The 20966-nt window shown below is 31.7% G+C and overlaps 2 protein-coding genes and 1 pseudogene across 2 annotated transcripts; 2 read left to right on the forward strand and 1 right to left on the reverse strand.

Annotated features, from left to right (window-relative positions):
• Positions 1-7354, reverse strand: part of LOC117933320 — a 90836-nt pseudogene extending 83482 nt beyond the window's left edge.
• A 2274-nt stretch (positions 7355-9628) lies between these two features.
• On the forward strand, positions 9629-10069 carry LOC117933321 (F-box protein At2g17036-like). Its single transcript, XM_034854690.1, has one exon. It carries the CDS (start codon positions 9629-9631, stop codon positions 10067-10069), a length of 441 nt encoding a protein of 146 aa, XP_034710581.1.
• Positions 10070-10343: 274 nt separating this feature from the next.
• Positions 10344-11075, forward strand: LOC117933322 (putative F-box protein At5g55150). Its single transcript, XM_034854691.1, has 2 exons — positions 10344-10649; positions 10779-11075. The coding sequence occupies exons 1-2, from the start codon at positions 10344-10346 to the stop codon at positions 11073-11075; spliced, it is 603 nt and encodes a 200-aa protein (XP_034710582.1).
• The last annotated feature ends 9891 nt before the right edge of the window (positions 11076-20966 follow it).

Consider the following 20966-nt stretch of genomic DNA (forward strand, 5'->3'; position numbering starts at 1 on the left):
GAAGGCTTTCCAAGTCTTGAAGGCCTCAAGGATGCTTTGTCATTTGAATCCCCGAATTGAATACTTTGTTTGTGCGTTTAGCTTGGATATGATTTTTAGCTTGGGGACAACACTTTGTCGATATTGGGCTTTGTGGATTGGTTAGGCTCTAGGTAGGGCGCGTTTGCTGGTTTTTGTGTTTTCATGCCTCCTCTTGGGTATTGTGGCTTCTTTGTATACATCATGTATACCTTTTTTTCATGTATAATACATCTTATTTACCTATCAAAAATAAATAAATGATTTTTTGCTTTTCTTTTCTCTGGCTGTACTTTATTTGTAAACTCATGCATGACTTATTGGTAAGCTTGAGTTGAGGCCTTAGGGCTAGGATCAAAACCTTTGGCAGTATTTGTGTTGTATTTTTGTTATGGTTGTTGAGCCTTCTTAATTGGGTAGGCTAGGAGGGCCAGGTTGATTGGTCTAGTCTGGTCAACCAAGCTGTGCAGCTTGCCTTTCGGGTCAAGTGGGTACGGTCAACCTGTTTTGGAGCTCTACTGTGCTTTAAAGTGTTATCATTAAGACTTATCAATTCACAAAGTCCTTTAGACTTGGGGTCTATCTTAAGGTTAATGCACTGAAATTTACTTCGCTTTTTGTGGTGTGGAAGAGGCTTTTTGAGAGACTTGAGCAGGTTACTAATATTTTGAGATAGCAAAATTCCAATTAGAGTCCTCAAATATATTGTCTGAGAAATTGTTAAGGAATTCCTTTCTTGCACTGACAATGGATTGATTGGCAAGGCTAAAGTTGAAAGAAGCTTAGAGGAGCATTTCATGAACTAAAAAGCAATGAGAGATTTCAAAATCTTGAATGCTTGTTTAGGTTTTTGGGGAGCCTTAGTAGCCAAGTGAGTGTTGCAACAGTGTAGGCGAATTGGTTAAGATTCTTGTGTCTTCACTATTATCTTTGTGCCTTTTTTTATATTCATATCTCAAAATAGTGAATAATATCTTGGTTGTGTTGGTGTTTTCTCATCGTTGTAAAACTGATGAATACTTGCAAGGTATTTGATAAAATTTCTTAAGGAGAAGATCTTTGATAAATTGATGAAATACATAATTTGCTAAAGAATTTGGAAAATCCATTCTCCTCTAGAAAATTCTTTTTATTTTTGATGGGCAAATTAGAAATATATAACTGAATCCCCCCTTGGTCATTCTTGAGTATAACTGGGATAGTTTCACTTATTGTGCCAATGTGATATAGTTTGGTTTGCAGTTATATGATGTATGCTCTAAAATTATGATGATCATGAACACATTCAATTTTTGGCTGGCTCTTAGGTTGAAACACGGGGAAAAAAATTGTTGCCTGTTTACGTCCACTGGATTCACTCCATCCCTCACATTCCCCTTGCTCTCATGAAAACATGCTCATACACAAAAGCAGGAATAACCACAAGGAAGAATAATGTGGTGTTTGTTTTTTTACTTAATTCTAAGAGAAAGTTACGCTATGTTAATAAGTAAATTAGTTGTGAATATAACCTAAAATTTGATTATCTAATCCTTAAAATAGTTTGTTAAGTTTCATAAGTTACAATTAAGTTTTTGGAGGTAAAATATATTTGGATTTAAAATTAGAGTAGTTGGAAATTGATGTAAATCCTAATTGGGGAGTATTGTTACATTTACATGTGAATTGTATTCATTTACTTATCACAAGACCGTTAATGCATCCATTATTGCATGTGATTTGGCTTGTTTTTTGAAAATTTTTGAAGGAGAAAAATATAAATTCTAAAAAATTTCTGAGGGAGAATCATTCTAATCAATTCATTTCAAGTTGTAAAAAACACTTATTCACCCCCTTGTAGGTGTAGTTGAGATTCAACTACAATTTTATATTGAAACTAGGGAAATGAGGAAAGAAAAAACAACCAAACACAAAGGGGATTACTTTTCGGGGAGCATATACATGAACAGGAATATACCACACATCCAGCAATTACCCAGTTAACAAAACACCTTTTTCATTTTGGCAAGAAGCTTTAAGAGAGATATCTTCAACAAGCTAATTGGAACAGGATTGGCTACTATTGCGGGGGGAACCATTCTAACATGTAGACATAGGATCAGTGTTGTCGCCATCCCCAGATTTCTTGGCATAGAATCTCCGGTACATAGAGTCAACTTCAGTAAGATAATAGGTGCCTGAAGCCAGCAAGCTACAGTCCTTGCTCGTCACAAAGTCAGGAGGAAACTGCATATGAAGAGCAGATAGCATAATATTGCAGAAGGAAAACAAAGACCAGATGTTAAACTATGGTGCATTTAGAAACAGCTTGCTTACCAGAGATGATGATGCAGAAAAAAGAGGGAAAGAAAAGGGAGAGAAAACTTCTAGCAAGAAATGAATTCTAGCTGTAAATATCCTATTTCTAGTGAAGTAATTTCGACATTTGATTTTCAGAGAAGGAAATTAGAAGTTGAAAACATGGTGGAATCTCAAACCTCAATAATTGTCCATAACTTTCATTTCCCAGGTAACACATAGCCAGCAAAGTTTGCTTCATCATATATTTCTTTACCATACCTATAGATTGGAATAAGAATTCATCAGCAAGAAGTTCGTACCTAGCAACCATGCAATAGAATCAACTTTATCAGCAACAGGATCACAATGGTTTACCTTTTCAAGATCCCGGCTCTGGTAGCTCTCATCCTTAGATAGGGCTGAAAATGGAGCTAGCTTTTCTCTTGCGGCCTCATCAACAAGGCTGATCAGACAAAAGCAGTAAATGGTAAACCTGACAAGTGTACACCAGATAAATTCCTAAAAATTGAACGGCAATTGATTGGTGTGTATGAATCAACTTTTAAGGATCTCCCTGGGTTAATCACAAAATGTTGTTTGGTGTTGCATAATGTAGAGCACAGAGCATATTCTCTGTGAAAAAAATATTTCCTAGTGAACTCAGAAACCTTTCTGCAAGGCATGCTATGTTTTTTGTTCATCCCCAGCTGAATCATCTCCAACCATGTTGGAGCCACAAAGTATTAGATAGGAACCATTAAGCAAAGGAAGTGGATGCATGGTGAAAAATAACCAACCAAACTTCAATGATAATAAGGATGACAAATATGACTCAAAACCAAACAAAAGAGCTACCAAAAGCAGCAACCCAAACAAGAGCCGATTCAATCAAAACCAGTCTAAAAATTTGCATCAGGCCTTCACTTCAAAGGGCCGCTCTATAAATGCTTCTCCTAAAATGTACATTTGAATAGTAGGGAGAGCATTGACTTGGTCTTAGGGTACAACAAAAACTCCATAGCCAATTCCCTTTGATGGAGAATGCTAACTTTGATACAAGAGCACACCATAAGCTTTCTAAAAGTAAACCTACAGAAAAGAAAACGCAAAAGAAAAGGGCATGGGCGGAAGGGGGACAAATTAAATTCCCAGCAAAGATCTAACAAGGCTGCATGATATATCTAAAAAATAAGGTACTGGATATGCTGAGTATGGAAGGAGGAAAGTGTCCTTCCAAGTTATAAAAAGGAGTTAGAAAGACATTGAAGACTAAAAAGCACATGAAATCAAAACCTTGCATCTCTCAAGAAGTCCTTGAAGTACAACCGAGCAAAACTTTTCTGCACAAGCTGCATCACCGGTTCAAGAAAAATTTGAGTAAATTATTTATCAAGGCTTCGAGATTATGTGACCTAAGAATTTCTGATAACAAGATAAAAAATTTAAAAAGTATGGTACCTTGTTATATGGAGAATGAAAAGCAAAATAGTCAGCCTCTGAGATAGAAAATGGCTTGCCCTCCAATTTTTGAAACCTATATAACAGGCCAGTGCAGCATTTTAGTGGCACAGTTGTACACCATATCTTTAATATAACAGGACAAATGTTTTCATTAATACAGAAGAAACTTACTTATCACAAAACCGTATGTAGCAAGAATCAAGTGCACCAAGATAGCAAGTCTGTGAGAGCTCTCCATCGACAACCTATAAACATAAATTCCACAAACACAAACACACACAAAAGTAATTGAGTTTCAAGACTAAAGGAGGGGGGGGGGGGGGGGGGGGGGGGAGAAGATATTACAAGAACAACACATTTTTCCAAGTCACACTTTCTCATATTATGAAGTTTGCTTATTTCTCTACAAGAGATAACGTAGATGTAGCACCATAATGTTTTGACACAAACTTGTTACTTCCATATGCTTAATAAAGATTATATTAAAGAAAGAACCAGAAGTGATTGCAAAAGCTTCTGGAGAAATTATTGATCTTGAAATATACCATATCCAGAGGTCCTTAATGGGTTTAAATTGTCAAGACCAAGTTCTCACTGCAACTCTATGAAAGAATATAAGTTCTTCTACGTTTGATCAGAACAATGCATTACCTTGCCCAGTCCCTTCTCTCTTTGGGTCATGGTTCTTCCAAAAGAATAAAAGGTTGGCTAATAGGAGCAACAGCAAAGCTGATGATATTCAACTTTACATCAAAATGTTGGCATGGTTTTCAGTTTAATAACACTATTTTTATTACATTTTTGTAACCTTTGGTTGTTCAACGGAAAATGATTAATATAGGAAATGTGAAAATGGTATCACAAATGGAATTCCCTGGATCATCATGTGTTTTAAACATAGAACAAAGTTGTGGAAAAATGAGCTCCTAAACAGAGAATTGTGAGCAAAACTTTCCAATATATTAACAGGCAATTATATGCAAAAGTATCATAAAGAAACCAGATTGATTTAGAAAATTTTCAATAAAAATGACAGAAGATGTGAAGAAGCATTACAGGGTATTCACTCGCAAGATTGGGCTTGTAGAAGCCATAGGCATGAGACATATGACTGCCTCTAAATTTGCTTTCAAAAGCAATAGGTGCACCCGGTCCTACTAGCATGGCAATGGCAGCTGCTCCTCCAGTTGGTCGGGCTGGACCTTCTGCATAGACCTGAAACAAGGGAGGTCCCTTTAGATGTGATGTCCTTGAACCGGTGAAATAAAAATGGCAAAGAGAACACGGGTAACCATGTCCACCCTGTTGGAGCTTGGGTTCTGAATCCAAAGGCTCATTGAAAGGATGTGCTTAATTTATTTATAATTACAACCTTTGCCTGACAGCCTAGTTTGGATAGGGATATGGCAGCATCAAAATCAAGAGTTGAAGTGGATTTTGGCTGCTCTGAAGCCTTTATTCATTATTCATAAAAGCAAGCACAATTTTGTAGTCTTCAATTTTATAGCATACATTTGTTGAATCCACTCCTTCAATGCCAGTATTACCAGATTCCTGTTTGTTTACATGAATAAAGTAGAATATTCTCAAAATTGTAAAATAGAAATTTAAGAATTACAAAGTATCATAGCTGCACAAACAAAAACATTTTGTAGAACATGGATGGTACATATATGACATGTCATGTCAATAAATTCTCCCTTACACAGAAAGGGAGAGTTCAAAATCAGTATGATTGCAAACCTGTGCAAGACCAAATGCCTGCATCCTTAGCTTAATTGAGTGACACTCAAGTCTCCATGGAATCACAGGCTTTTACCTACTGAAGTTAATGTTAGTTTCTATAGGCTGACCCAGAGTTTTCATGACCCTAAGACTGCTCACAGCCAACTAAGGTCCAAGTTTTGAGGCAGTGTTGGTGTTATCATGGCCATAGTTATCCCTTAGATGATGTCAAATTCTTAAATTTATGGGTTATCCAACTTCATTCCTTGAGCATAAGCCTCAAGGGTCCACAACTACGAGGAGACAACTCTTGAGATCCAAAAAGGGAAGTATCTTTGAACAGTTTTGAAAAAATCAAAAGGAAATGAAAAGGATACTCTGAATCCAAAAAAAATAAGGATTACCTCAAAAATTTGCATAAGGAAGGTCTTAATGGACTTGCTTTTGTCTATCACAGTTTCACTACCAACTTCCAGCCGTCCAATTTTATCTGTGATTGATAGTTGACACCTGCTCAAACTTGGATGCTTGGCATGATTATTTGCAATATGTAAATGACAGTCCCAAGCAAATTTTGAATGAATATGTTTAATTTTTCAAAATTTAATTTTTCAAAATTCCAATTTTCAAAACTTTGATCTTTAAATAATTTTTCAAAATTCCAATTTTTAAATTTAATTTTCAAAATTTTCATTCTCAAGTAATTCTTCAAATTTTCAATTTTAAAATTTAATTTTTAAAACTCCAAACTCCCAAATAATTTTCAAAATTTCAATTTCTTTCAAATTTAATTTCCAAAATTCCAATTTCTTTCAAATTTAATTTCCAAACTCCAATTCTCAATTAATTTCCAAAATTTCAATTTCTTTCAAATTTAATTTTCAAAACTCCAATTCTTAAATTTAATTTTTAAAGTTCCAAACTCTCAAATAATTTTCAAAATTCCAATTTCTTTCAAATTTAATTTCCCAAAATTCTAATTTTTAAATTTGATTTTCGAAACTCCAATTCTCAATTAATTTTCAAAACTCCAATTTCTTCAAAATTAATTTTCAAAACTCCAATTCTTAAAACTCCAAACTCTCAAAAAATTTTCAAAATTCCAATTTCTTTCAAATTTAATTTCTAAAATTCTAATTCTTAAATTTAATTTTTGAAACTCCAAACTCTCAAATAATTTTCAAAACTCCAATTCCTTTCAAAATTTAATTTCCAAAATTCCAATTCTTAAATTTAATTTTCAAAACTCCAATTTTCAAATAATTTTCAAAACTCCAATTTCTTTCAAAATTTAATTTCCAAAATTTCAATTCTTAAATTTAATTTTCAAAACTCCAATTTTCAAATAATTTTCAAAATTCCAATTCTTTAATTTAATTTTCAAAAATCCAATTTTCAAATAATTTTAAGACTTCAATTTTCAAATAAATTCCAAAACTCTAGTTTTCTTTCAAATAATTTTAAATTCACTCCAGTTTTCAAATATTTTTTTTATCCTACCATTTTTCATCATCCATTAGGGTTCTAAGTCGCTAAAAATCCTATTTTTAAATAAATTTGCTACCTTTCCTTTCAGGTAAGCACTTTTCTCAAATTTTCTTTGATTTGAAAATAATTTTTTTCATTTTCTTTGATTTTAAATCAGTAAGAATAGATTTTTCATAATTCTAAAATAATAGAATTTGTGAGACTAATTCATGCAAGATAAATTGGGTACATATGATCTCTTTTGATTGTCAATTGCTATGCTTAATGTATATTGCTTGATCTTTGTCTTACTCTTTGATATACATATGATAATTTTATACTTAAAGCTAACCTTGTTTTCATGATAGATGCTCTCACTCCCACTTTGCTTATTCTCATACATGATTCCTTTTATTATTTGATCATTTCATTGGTATCTATTAATTTTCTAGTTAATTACCATGTTTACTCACCTTACTTAGTAGAGATGGACTTAGAGGGGTGTTTCGGTCTTTTTACCGTACCTCTCAATAAGTAACCTGACCTCCGGACCCGACTCGGTTTTTTACATTCTTTCTTATTTTGTTTTTTCCCTTTAAAAATAAAATAAAAATAAGTGGCGACTCCAAAGTCTTTTTCTAAAAATCATATTTTCACCAAATAAATAAAAAGCAAGTCGCGCCATTGAGAGTAGGACCGCATCGAATAAAATGCGGGGTCCACACTATAAGTTTGCTACAAAACTTAAAGAAAGGAGGAGAAAAGTTGCTAAAATTAAGGAACCAAATTCCTTGAATAAAGCAATCAAATTTTGGGAATTCAAAATTCAATTTCCCTCTTTCACGAAATTGGTACCCTACAAATTTTTATTATCCTTGTATTGAATATGATAAAGGCTTTGGTTTGAAGATTGTAGACATCAAAATTTTTAGTAAAATAAATTATCATTAAATTGGTTTTTTTTTATAAAAAAAAAAACTATTGGTCCTACACATATTTGACACTTGCCATACGTTGAAAAGGTGGCACGTGGTCAAATTTGGAAGCCTACAAAATTTAGTCTTTCAAATAAAATCAAATCTACCAAATTATTGTTAAAAGAGAATTAAAAATAAATAAATAAATATTCTCTAATTGACAATTTTTTTTAAAAAAGAAACAAATATTCTTTTTGAAATCAAAAGAGAACAAAATAATAATAATAATAATAATAATAAATAAATATTCTCTTGTTGACAAATTTACTTAATTGAGAATTAATTGATCTTCCAAATTATAATCAAAGTGAAAGAATAAGAGGAAGATATTTTTTTGTAAAAAATATTACCACAGAGATTGTACCCTACAAATTTTAATTTTAATTAAATATTTTGTTTCGTATCATTTTTCCTATTGTTTTGATTACATTGTCTGATCATTGGTAAAATTTATGCATACAAAGATATAAATTGATTATTAAATTATTAAGCCTGGTTTGGGTATATTGTTTGTACATACTTTCAATTTTTATTTTTTATTTTTTAAAAAATAGAAAATGACAATTAACTACCATGTAAAATGTAAGAACCTTTATATTAAAAAATCGTGACTTTTAAGAAATATTTAAAAATTTTAAGGTAGTAAAAAATATTTACTATCTCAAATTTAAAAAGTTTTAAAAATAATTTTAAATCCATACTCTTTTATATAAAAGTTACTACCTTTTTATTTTAAAAAGAAAAAATAGAAAAGGCATCTAACTCTAAATTTTGAAATTCGGTCCGGCTATGTTTGGTACAATTATTTACTTATTTTAGGATTTTTTTTTTAGTAAATTTAATCCGTAAAAATTTGAAAATAATTAAAATTATTATGTTTCTCATCTCAAATCCTCTTTTATATATAAAAATTCTCAATATTTCTCATACATTATATATTTCTTTATATTTTTTCTTTATAAAAAAAAAATTCTCAGTCAATATACCAAATAAATATTTTCCTAATTTTCTATTAGGTTATTATATTTTCTTTATATTTTCCTTATTAGTAAGAACTTTCCTATTATTACTTATTTAAACAATTGATTTTTTACATTGAATATTCTAAAAATATACATATGTGCCCTTTCTTACCATTTTTTGTTTGTATTTTTTTTTTCCAAATTAAAAGAAATATAAATAAATAAATATTTATGAATAACAATATTTGAGGTCTAGTATAATTCAAATTCTATTTCCTATTTTAATTCAAACTAATAACAAACTTCCACTCAAATTCAAACTTTATATCCAACTTTAATTTAAACTAACTAAAAAATAAATAAATATTAATATTTAAATGAAGTATAAACATTAATTTTTTCTTATAGCATGATTGATTTAGTAAATAGTTAGAGTTGGCGAAATTAGTTTTAAATGTTTGACAAAATTATATATAACATAATAGGTGAATTTGTTTACGAATTTAAATATAGATTAATTCGAAGAAGTTAATTTGTTTTTGTCCAATAAATAAATAAAAGAAAAGAAAAGATAATGCATTAAAATAATAAAATTAAACTTTAATTTTTCTATTCTTCTTACGTTAATAATAGGAAAGCATATATGTGAATCCAAGTAGTAATAAAATTAGGTTACCTCTTTCTATTCCTCTATATATAGGCTATCGTCTTCCCGGCTTAGTCTTTATCGATTCAGTTATGGAGGACGATTGTGAATGGGCTTGGCTCCCCAAGGACTTACTGCACTCCATATTAGACCAGCTACAGCCAATGGAAGATGTTATCAGATTCAGCGCCGTTTGTACGGAATGGCGTTCTGTGGCGGTAGCGAATTTGAAAAGTCGCTCTCTTCATCAAAGAGGAGTTCCATTCTTGATGAGTCGTACAAAAGACAATATCGGTAATTTACACAGCGTGACCCAGAAGAAGATGTATAAATTCCGGTTTCCAATGCCTGACAATATGAAGTGTTGCGGCTCTTCCCTCGGTTGGTTGATTATGCTCGATGTCACCATGGACATCATCCTCTTCAATCCCTTCTCTGGCAACACCATTACTTTTCCTCCCATTCGACGATTGGTATTTGAGAAACGTTATGCACTAGAATATCCACGGTCTCTCTGCTCTCAAGCGATATGAATATGAAATACGAAGACGAGAAGAATATGGGGAAGAAGAATTGGGTTTGAGCCTCGATGACATGACATTTGATTTAGAAGACGATGATGAAATACAAAGAGAAGAAGAAGCTGATGAAGAAGAAGAAGAAGAAGAAGAAGAAGAAGAAGAAGCTGATGAAGAAGAAGAAGAAGAAGAAGAAGAAGAAAAAGAGAGAGAGATAGGGAGTGAGTGTCGCATAATAAAAGGTGTATTGTCTGCAGATCCTAGCGTATGTCCTGATGATTACGTACTGATGGTTATATATGGTGTAGAAAACAGGTTAGCCTTCATTAAATCTGGTGATGAAGATTGGACTTACGTTGATAATAAAACTAGTGGCTTTGATTATCTCTTTCAGACAAGTCCTCGAGTTAAGGGTTTTCGGTATTTCGAGGACATCCTTTATTGGAAAAGCCAGTTTTATGCTGTGGACCGCCTCGGAAAACTTCTATCTTGTGAAATCAATACAAATTTTACCGATTTGAGAGTTAAGATTGTTGATGTTCCAAAGGGAGGATTTGGGATTGATGCTACTTCTAGTTCAACTTTTTTTCAACAAGTTGTCGAAAGTTTTCAAAATAATTCAACAATTTGGTCAGCCTTTCTGGTAGAATCAATTGAAGGGGATTTACTTTGGGTTCCTAAGTTTAGGTTTAAGTTTCTTACTATGAAATTTTATGTTTATCAGCTAGCAGATAATGGTGGTAATGTAGGATGGGTTAAGAAAAAGGATTTGGGTGATGCTGCCTTATTCCTTGGAGACAACCATTCTATTTCAGTTCGCGCTTCTGATTTTACTGGATGTGAGCCAAACTCCATATATTTCGCGGACAAGGAGGATGAGACTGTATGGTGTTATCCTGGTTATCCTTTTGACATGGGTGTATACAACTTGAAACACAAATCAATTACACGAGACTACCAATTGAATCCTTCCCAAAGATCGATGCCACCTCCGATTTGGATATTGCCTACATTCATGTGAAGCTTCTTTTATTTAGATATTTCAATTTATTTTTAGTAAATTTATATATTCCAATTGTCAGAATTAGTTAATCATATTATTTTATAAAATCCAAGATCCTGCGTTTCATGCCACTCACATGGTCGTGGCCTCGGAGATAAATGGAAAGGGGTGTTCAGAGAAGGAAAAGAAACCAACCTAAATTCCATGATACATTCCAATCAATAATTTACCACAATTCATAATTTTAATTTAGGGGTTACTTGATTAAAAGAGTTATTAAAATAAAAAATGAAAATTTAGAAAAATGACATCTCTCTTTTCAAAACATGAAATATGATCCCCTTTGGGTAAAAATATTCTTTAATAATTTTTTAATCCTTATCTCATATTCAACTCTTTTAGGATAAAAAGGCTTAAATATATGATAGGGACAAACCTGTCAATCAACACAAAAAAAAAAAAAAAACCCGACATTCTTAGCAAAACACAAATTCAAGCTTTATAATCCAACGGATAAGATATGCATATCCAAATATATCATATCTCAAAATCATATTCTAAAATATGATTTCCAATGAGATTCATATCTAATGGGATGTATTATATTGTATTATTTATTCATATGTTCCAATTTTAATGAAATGATTATGATTTTTAATCATATGTGCATGCCATTGTTAGCCTTTACTAAAGACATTTTTTTTTTAATCTATCTATGCTTTACAGTATCAGGTTTCTGACTTTATAATCCATTAGCGTTTCATGCACTAACATGGCCATGTGTGGATCCCGCATTTTCACACAATGCGTTCCCACTTGATGGCGAAACTCGCTTTTATTTATTTATTTGGTGAAAATTGATTTTTAGAAAAAGACTTGGAGTCACCATTTATTTTTGTTTTATTTTTTTAAAGGGAAAACAAAATAAGAAAGAAAAACCCTAAGTATGAGTCCTTATTTGGAAAAGTAGATCTGTGAAAAATCGAGTCAGGGTTCGGGGGTCAGGTTACTTATCGGGAAAGTATGGTGGTGAGCCGTAACACCCCTCTAAGCCCTTAAAAATGGGTCTCTACTAATAAAATGAAACAGGTATGACAATTAACTAAGAGATCAATGGATACCAAAGAGATCATAGATTTAAAGCAAGTCATGATAACGAATAAATGAACAAAGTGGAAGTGAGAGCATACCTTGATAGCAAGTAATGAAGTGCTATCATTAAACAGAGTTAGTGCGCAATAACAAATACAAAATATATCACATGCATATCAAAGAGCAAGACTAAGATCAAGCAACATTCATTAAGTATAACAGTCGACAATCAGAAGAGAAAACTCATATATAGGGCCCCTACCGAAGCCCAATTTATCTTGCATGAATTGGTCTCACAAATTTCATTATTTCGAAATTATGAAAAATTCATTATTGCTTATGTAAAATCAAGAGAAACAAAAGTTTATTTGGAAACCATAGTGGAATTAAAATTGTTCGAGAGAAACTGGATTTTTGAAATTTATTTGAAAATTGGAGTCTCGAGAATTATTTGAAAATTGGAGTCTTGGGAATTAAATTTAAGAATTGGAATTTTGGAAATTAAATTTGGAAGGAATTGGAACATTTAAAATTATTTGAGAATTAGAGTTTTGAAAATTAAATTAAGGAATTGGAACTTTGGAAATTAAATTTAAAAGAAATTAGAATTTTGAAAATTATTCGAAAATTATTTGAAGATGGAATTTTTGAAAATAAATAAATAAAATAATAATAATAATAATAATAATAATAATAATAATAATGATAATAATAATAATAATAAATAAATAAATAAATAAATGTGAAAATTGGAATTTTGGAAGTTGGAAATTAAATTCGAAAATCAAAAAATTGGAATTTTGGAAATTGAGAATTAAATTTGGAAATAGGAATTTTGAAGAATTATTTAAAGATGGAAATTTTAAAAATAAATAAATAAAATAATAATAATAACTAAAATAATAATGATTAAATAAATAAATGTGAAAATTGGAATTTTTGGAAATTGAAAATTAAATTCGGGAATTGAAAAATTGGAATTTCGGAAATTGGGAATTAACTTTGGAAATAGGAATTTTGAAGAATTATTTAAAGATTGATTTTTTTAAAATAAATAAAAATAATAATAATAATAACGAAAATAATAATGATTAAATAAATAAATGTGAAAATTGGAATTTTGGAAATTAAAAATTAAATTCGAAAATTGAAAATTTGGAATTTCGAAAATTGGGAATTAAATTTGGAAATAGGAATTTTGAAGAATTATTTAAAGATGGAATCTTAAAATAAATATATAAATAAATAAATAAATAAAGTAATAATAATAATGATTAAATGAATAAATGTGAAAATTGGAATTTTGGAAATTGAAAATTAAATTCGGGAATTGAAAAATTGGAATTTCGAAAATTGGGAATTAAATTTTGAAATAGGAATTTTGAAGAATTATTTAAAGATGGAATTTTTAAAAATAAATAAATAAAATAATAATAATAATGAAAATAATAATGATTAAATAAATAAATGTGAAATTTGAAATTTTGGAAATTGAAAATTAAATTCGGAAATTGAAAAATTGGAATTTCGGAAATTAGGAATTAAATTTGGAAATATGAATTTTGAAGAATTATTTAAAGATGGAATCTTAAATAAATATATAAATAAATAAAGTAATAATAATAATGAAAATAATAAGGATTAAAATAAATAAATGTGAAAATTGGAATTTTGGAAATTGACTTTTGAAGATGATGAGACTCCTACCTTCTCTAGTGTCCCTCCATCTAACCTTCCCCAACCCAATCCCATAGGCAAAAGACCTAAGGCTAGTAGACCCACATCTATAGTACGGAATCACTTCACTATAATAAATAGACAAAATACAAGAGGTTAGATAGAAAATCTAGCAGAATGTAAGTATTGTAAAAAAAAAAAAAAACATATAGTTGCAAAACTAGTGGTGGCACAGGTCACCTTAAAAGACATGCCAAACAATATACCAAAAAACATGGTGCATTAGACCCTAGACAATCCCAAATAAGTCAAAACGAAGTAAGATATAGTACATCTTCAATGACTCCCTTTATATACAATCAACAATTCCTAAGAGAAGGGTTAGCTAGAATGGTAGCTAGTATGGGGCTTCCATTGACATTTGGAGAAGATCCTAGATTTGCACAAGTATACCCAAGCAACCTATCATAGAATTCCTAGGACTACTTCTCGTAATAATGTAATTAAATGTTACCTAAATGAAAAAAAAATTAATAATTGAAGAATTTAAAAATCATAGTGGTATTGTATCTATGACATAAGATATATGGATTAATCAAAGTAATGAACCTTTTACATGTGTGACATCACATTATACATATTCAAATATGAAATTATAAAAGAAAATATTAGGTTTTCGTAAAATATTACATCCACATGATGGGCCTTCCATATATGATTCTTTGACAAGTGTTTTTAGAGAATATGATATGCAAAGCAAAATTTTTAGTATTACCTTTGATAATGCTTCAAATAATAAAAGTGCCATAAATTTTTTTGTAAGAACAATTAGATAAGGTCCACTAAGTGAAATATTTCATGTGAGATGTATTTGTCATATAATTAATTTAATAGTACAAAATGGTTTAAAATTAATATCACCCTCATTATAGGTTATTTGATCTACTATACTATTTCTTGATTCATCTAACAAATTACAAGAATTTTATACTTTATGTCAACCAGTAGGGTTGAAGAAGAGAAAATTTCGTCGTGATATTGGTCATCGTTGGAATTCTACCTACCTAATGTTAAAATCTTGTGTAGGGTATCATAACATACTATCAGATTATGTCAATAGTAAGACAGGTGAAATTATAATAACCTCTGATGATTAGGAGAAAGATTTTGCTTCTTTTCTTTTTTTTTTTAAATTCTTGAAGGTTTTTTATGATACTAGTAACAGGTGTTCTGTTATATATACTCCTACATCTTGTATAGCACTTAGATGTATTTGCAACAAGAGTGATGTGTTTCAACAATGTAGGAAACATCTTTTTTTTTTTAGTGAAATATGTGTATAAATGGGATTTATTTTTATTTTTTTTTTTGAAATATTGGAAGACTATTCCATTGCTTTATTGTTTAACTACTTATATGGATCTAAGGGTTAAGGTTGAAGGTGTAGAAAATATTTTAAATTTCATAGCTATTTGTATGAACCAACCATCTGAACTAGAAGGTAAGATATACGAACAATTAAACAAATTATATAAATATTATGAGAATAAATATGGTAATGTCTCTTCAAGTACTATAACTTCATCTACATTTGGAAATGATCCATTCTTTATACAATTAGCTAAGGGAAAGCGACAAGTTGGTCCTTCAAGTAGGTGTGATCTTTCAAAATATTTAGATACTGATTATTGTTCATACCTATCCCCTAATGAAGTATAAAATTTTGATATTATGAAGTAGTGGAAATCTTATGAATCCACTTTTCCTATACTATCTAAAATGGCACATGATCTACTAACCTCACCGGTGTCTACTGTAGCATCGGGATCTTCTTTTTCTATAACTGCAAATATAATAGGAAACAAGAAGACAACTCTTACAACAAAGATGCTAGAAGTTTTGACATGTTTGAAGGATTGAAAAGATGGACACATGAGACTTTTTTTCTTTAATTTTTAATATTTAATAAAAATAAAAAATTACAAAAATAAATAACCTAATACTTAATACTATTAAGCATTAACATTTTATTTAAAGGTAAGTTAAAAAACAAACACCACATTAGTCTAAGTGCAGAAATGAGGTCTGGATAGTGAATAATTTTAGGAGTTTTTGGATCTACTCCATTTACATTCCTAATTTTTAATATATATGGGGGCTTAAGCTTGGAAATGGATGTGTTTTTTCTTCGTGAGACAAGAATATTTAGAAGAAAATGAAATTTAAAATAAAGTTTTTTTTTTTTTTTTTTTTTTAACATATGAGACTCCTAAAAAATAAAAAATAAAAAATCCACTTTTTAAACTAGAAGAAATATCAAGATTGTAATTCGAGTTATTTGGTGTTTCTATTGGAAGTATTTTTAGTGAAAACGTTTTTTCTAGAAGTATTTTTAAGGGAATTAACTATCAATTATTTATTTAAAAAACATTACAAACGATTTTTCAAATTTTTAAAAGTGTTCTATAAATTTTGTCAAACATTTAATTTTTTTCAAAAACATTTTTTAAGTTAAAAACGTTTCTTAAAATCAATATCAAATAAATTCAAAATATGTTGAGGTTGTATTGAGAAATATTGTATTAAATATATTTGTGTATTTAGTTGATTTTCAATAAAATAAATCATGTGGATTTTCACAACATCATGTTGATTTAGAAGTTAGTCCTATAAATTTAATTAGATTTGATCTGACAATAACACCTCAAATTTTTAAGAAACAAGTTTCGTAACCACCAAGCTACTTAAATAATTTGATGCTATTCTGCCCCGAGATAAGTCATTGAAATAAGTTCCATATATTACCTCCCTCAACCTCTTCCCTAGCTCCACCCTGCTAACTAGCATTACTGCATGCAGGGTGGAGAAATGTTAAAGAAAGGTTGGTAAGCTAAGTGTATGTCATGTTCATACATTTGTGAATCAATACAATCACTCAATAGAGGAAGTTGGTTTGATTCAACTAACAATTTGCTTGTGATTAACTTCAAAGACATTTGACATTGTGATCATGTCCAATTTAAAATACCAACCTAATTTTAACATGTTCCCTTTGGCATATAGTGTGCTCAAATGATTATGAAGACTAGTTGTGGTTCTTGAATGACCTAATGGACATTGTAGATGATAAGCATGCTTTAATCATATCAAATATGCACCAAGCCATTGTCAATATAAAAAAGAAATTTTGGTAACAAAGAAGAATACAAAGGAAAAAAAGGAAAGGAAAATGCACTTTACTTGCTTATTGATATTGCTTATGGTAGGTTAGATGTTATGATGGAATGCAAGAATGTATTCACAAACTTCTTATCTGCAACGGTTTGTTCCAAAAAATGAATTTTCAAAAATTTGTTTTAAAAACATGGTATTTTTTATGAACATATTTTTAGTTATTTTTACTTATTTTTCTAGAAGATGCTTTAAAACTAACTTCACAAACATAAATATTAATTTAAAATAAAATATTATAGATAAAATTTATTTTTAAAAATTTTTGAAAATTATTTTAGAGCTTTCCTCTTTCTCATTTTCTTCGATCATAGCATTTAAGGCTTTCCTCTTGGGACAGTCCTATGCCTAATGTAGACCATCACATAGGAAGCAATTGGTCCTGGGCGTGAACTCCTTACGCTTATCCTTGCCTTTGTCATCCTTGCCACTAGGGCCTTTACTTGATCCTTCTTTAGAAGTGTTGCCTCGTGATCCCTTGTCTCCCCCACCTTTTGCATGGTTACCCTTGGATTGTGGCTTGGGCTTGGAGGAGTCTCCCCTTCTATAATCCACCAAGGACTCTACTACCGCCATGGCCATGGCTAGATCTTGGACACCACGTCTCCTCAACTCTTGTTAGGCCCAGCTTTGCAAGTTGTCCATGAAATTGAACAGTATCTCCTCCTCAAACATGTTAAGTATCTCAAGCATAAGTGTAAAGAACTCTTTGACATACTCATGGATTGAGTCCATGTTCTTGAGACTCTTCATATTCTTCCTTGCTAGGAAAGCCACATCTTCAGGATAGAATTGTTTTTTGATCTCTCGCTTAAAGGCATCCCATGTGTTTATGGTGCACGTCCATTTTTCTATATCGACAAACCTTTGACGTCACCATAGAGTAGCATTATCAATGAGGTAGAGAGTCGCGGTGCATACCTTAGTGGCTTCATCCATTAGTGCGGTAGCCTCAAAGTACCGCTCTATGTGCCATAAGAAGTTATGCAGCTCCTTGGCATCCCTCTTGCCACTGAACGCGTGTGGCTTGGGCACCTCTACTCTTGGTACCTCATGAGTGGCCATGACTCGTACTGATACCGTAGTCTTATATATGGTCAGCTTTTGTAAAATTTCCTAGTTTTCGGCCTCCATGCGTGCATCCAAGGCCTCCACTCTTGACTCTACACTAGTGAACATGCTCATGACCTTGTCTTGGAAAGACATGAACTCCTCGTGTGACACTGGATGAACTTGTGAGCCTAACACCCCCTCACGAAGGTCTTGGATCTACTCCCTTAGATCCTCTAAGCTTTTCTCCATGCCTTACTCGATCAAGTCCACCCTTTCCCGGGTGTCTGCCATTTCTAGCTCCACCTTGGCTAGCCTTGCCTCCATATTGGCTATGGCGTCATGAGATTTATCTTTCCTACTCCTACCCCGTGCAGGAGGTTCGATTTCTTCCCCACGGGTTTGCTCGCTAGTCTCCTCCATGTTAGAGCCCGACATGCTTCCTTTACTATGCCCGCTTCGTAGTCGCGCTCTGATACCACTTGTCACGGACTTAATCGCTTCCTAAACTCGTGCGGCACTTAGATAAGTCAAGACACTTGATCTTGCTAAGTCAGCCTTACTCCCACTGCTTAGCTTGCTAGGTTAAGATGCCCACAACTCGGAAGCTTGAGAAGGCGTAGTAGGCAACTCTTAAAGAATGAAATCTTTATTGCTCTCAAAGGAAGCTATATAATGCTTGGAAGCTCACTTGCTTGGTGCTTTGGCCAAATGAGGTTCTCACCTATTTATAAGCACTAATGGAACTTTTTGGAACCTTAGAGGATTCCTTACAATTCAAGAATATTCTAGAACACCCTACACCATTCTATGTACAAACCTATGCACAAGAATATACAAGAGACTTCTGGAATTCTCTAAAAAACCTTAGACTCCTCTCATGCCTTCCACCATAGTGTAGAGATGTGTGGACTTCTCTAGGCATCTCTAAAACCTTCCACACTCTTCCCACTAATGGCTAAGTGTAAGAGTCACCAGAAGCTTCCTGGACTCTATATAAACCCTTAGGGAGGCTCATTTGAAGCATCTTGTGACACTTGGCATATATTCAAAGTATAAAGAAACAATGAACACTTAAAAGAAAGGATAAAACCATTATTTTATGTATAAAAATAATACAATTTTGAGTGTTATAGGGTGTTTTGGTAAAACTTAATACTTATTAACTAATCTAACCCTAAGTTAAATTGATTTTATATTGTTGACTTAAAACTTATTATTTGTTTTTGGGAAAGTTGTGTTTTGGTGGGCCAATTTGTTAAATATATGGTTTTTGGAACCCAGGTTTATGAAATATGAAAAACATATTTTAATGTGAAAACTTATATGAGTTTCATGCACTTTGAGTTGTTTGTCTTTTTTCTACCAAGATTGCCCCTCCCGGTATCCAGATCAGCAACATCAGCAGGGCACGTCAGCATAGGCTGAAACTCCAAAATCAAATAGTCTTCTTCCCATAAAAACACCCTAGTCGACGATTATTTCTTCCCTCTCTCTCATTTGATACCTATTTTCCTCATCTGTCTTCACTCCGTCACCGAGGCGATTTGAGCTTCCCACAAAAATAGTGTAGTCGACGGTTCTTTCTTCCCCCTCTCTCATTTGATACCCATTCCTCTCATATGTCTTCACTCTATCACCCAAGCGATTTGAGCTTCCCACAAAAACAATGTAGCCGATGGTTATTTCTTCCATCTCTCTCATTTGATACCCATTCCTCTCATTTGTCTTCCCTTTGTTACCGAGGCGATTTGAGCTTTCCACAAAAACAGTGTAGCCGACGGTTCTTTCTTCCTTATATCTCATTTGATACCCATTCCTCTCATCTTTCTTCACTCCTCACCGAGGCGAAGCAGAGAACCGTGTAGAGTTTTAAAAAAGTTATGTCATTTTAGTTGAGAATGTCTTAATCCCATTTGTCTCATATCAGATTTTCTCTCTCAATGTAACCCATTTCTTCCTTGTTTTTCATTCGCATTCACATTCACGAAAATCTGCTGTTTGTGTGGGTTTTTTTTTAACTAGGTGTGGCTCAGATGTTGGCATTTAGGAGTTGGTACTGAATTTTTAAACCTGTTCGTAATGAATCATCATCGTATTTTTCAATTCCATGCGTTTTTTTGGGTTTCTACTTTTTTTTTTTATTGGAAAATTCTCAAAACTCTGTTGTTTTGATGTAAAATGAAGGGAAGAATATGGGTTGGGAATTGTTTTGCTGAAAAACCCATTTGTTTTGGTTATGGTTTAGAACTAGGAAAAACAGATTTTGAATTGATTTGCCAAAAAGAAAATTTTTTTTTCCTTGCTGTTTTTGGGTATTGGGAAACAATGCATTTTTAGTGAAACTCATTTATTGGATTGTGTTTTTGGATTGGGCTATGTAGTGGATTACCAAAATGGAACACTTTTTCGGGATGATGTATTTCTTTTGAGAGCGAAATAAGTGCTTTTGAAATGGTGATTTTTAGATTCCAAATTACTCAGGTTTTTGGGTTTTTGTGATATTGATGGGTGCTAAAGTTTTCGTTGTTTTTTTTTATATGTATAGTTTAAATTCACGTCCCATTTCTTCAAATATTTTTTGTTAGTATATGTTACTCTTCTTGTTGATTAGTAATTGATATTGATTTAGAGATCCCTTTTTAGAATATGGAAATAGGAAAGGCTATATAGGAACTATTGGTATCCATGCAGTGGTTTAATTTCCTTCATAACTTTTTTGGAACTAGGGAATGCAAGTAGAATGGATGAAATGCATTTTGATCTATATATTGTTTTTTTTGTTTGTTTGTGACTGCTCCCATTTAGCACAAAATGACGTAGATTTGATAATTTTATCAGTTTGATTTTTATATATTT

The sequence above is a fragment of the Vitis riparia genome, chromosome 16 (genome assembly GCF_004353265.1).
Source record: "Vitis riparia cultivar Riparia Gloire de Montpellier isolate 1030 chromosome 16, EGFV_Vit.rip_1.0, whole genome shotgun sequence".
NCBI classification, from domain to species: Eukaryota; Viridiplantae; Streptophyta; class Magnoliopsida; order Vitales; family Vitaceae; genus Vitis; species Vitis riparia.

Bases quoted from the DNA above. Each gene is read 5' to 3' on its own strand.
- LOC117933322 (XM_034854691.1), top strand. From the start codon at position 10,344: ATGGTTATATATGGTGTAGAAAACAGGTTAGCCTTCATTAAATCTGGT. The intron at 10,650-10,778 runs GTTGTCGAAAGT...TATGTTTATCAG, and splicing joins GTTCAACTTTTTTTCAACAA to CTAGCAGATAATGGTGGTAA.
- LOC117933321 (XM_034854690.1), top strand. From the start codon at position 9,629: ATGGAGGACGATTGTGAATGGGCTTGGCTCCCCAAGGACTTACTGCAC.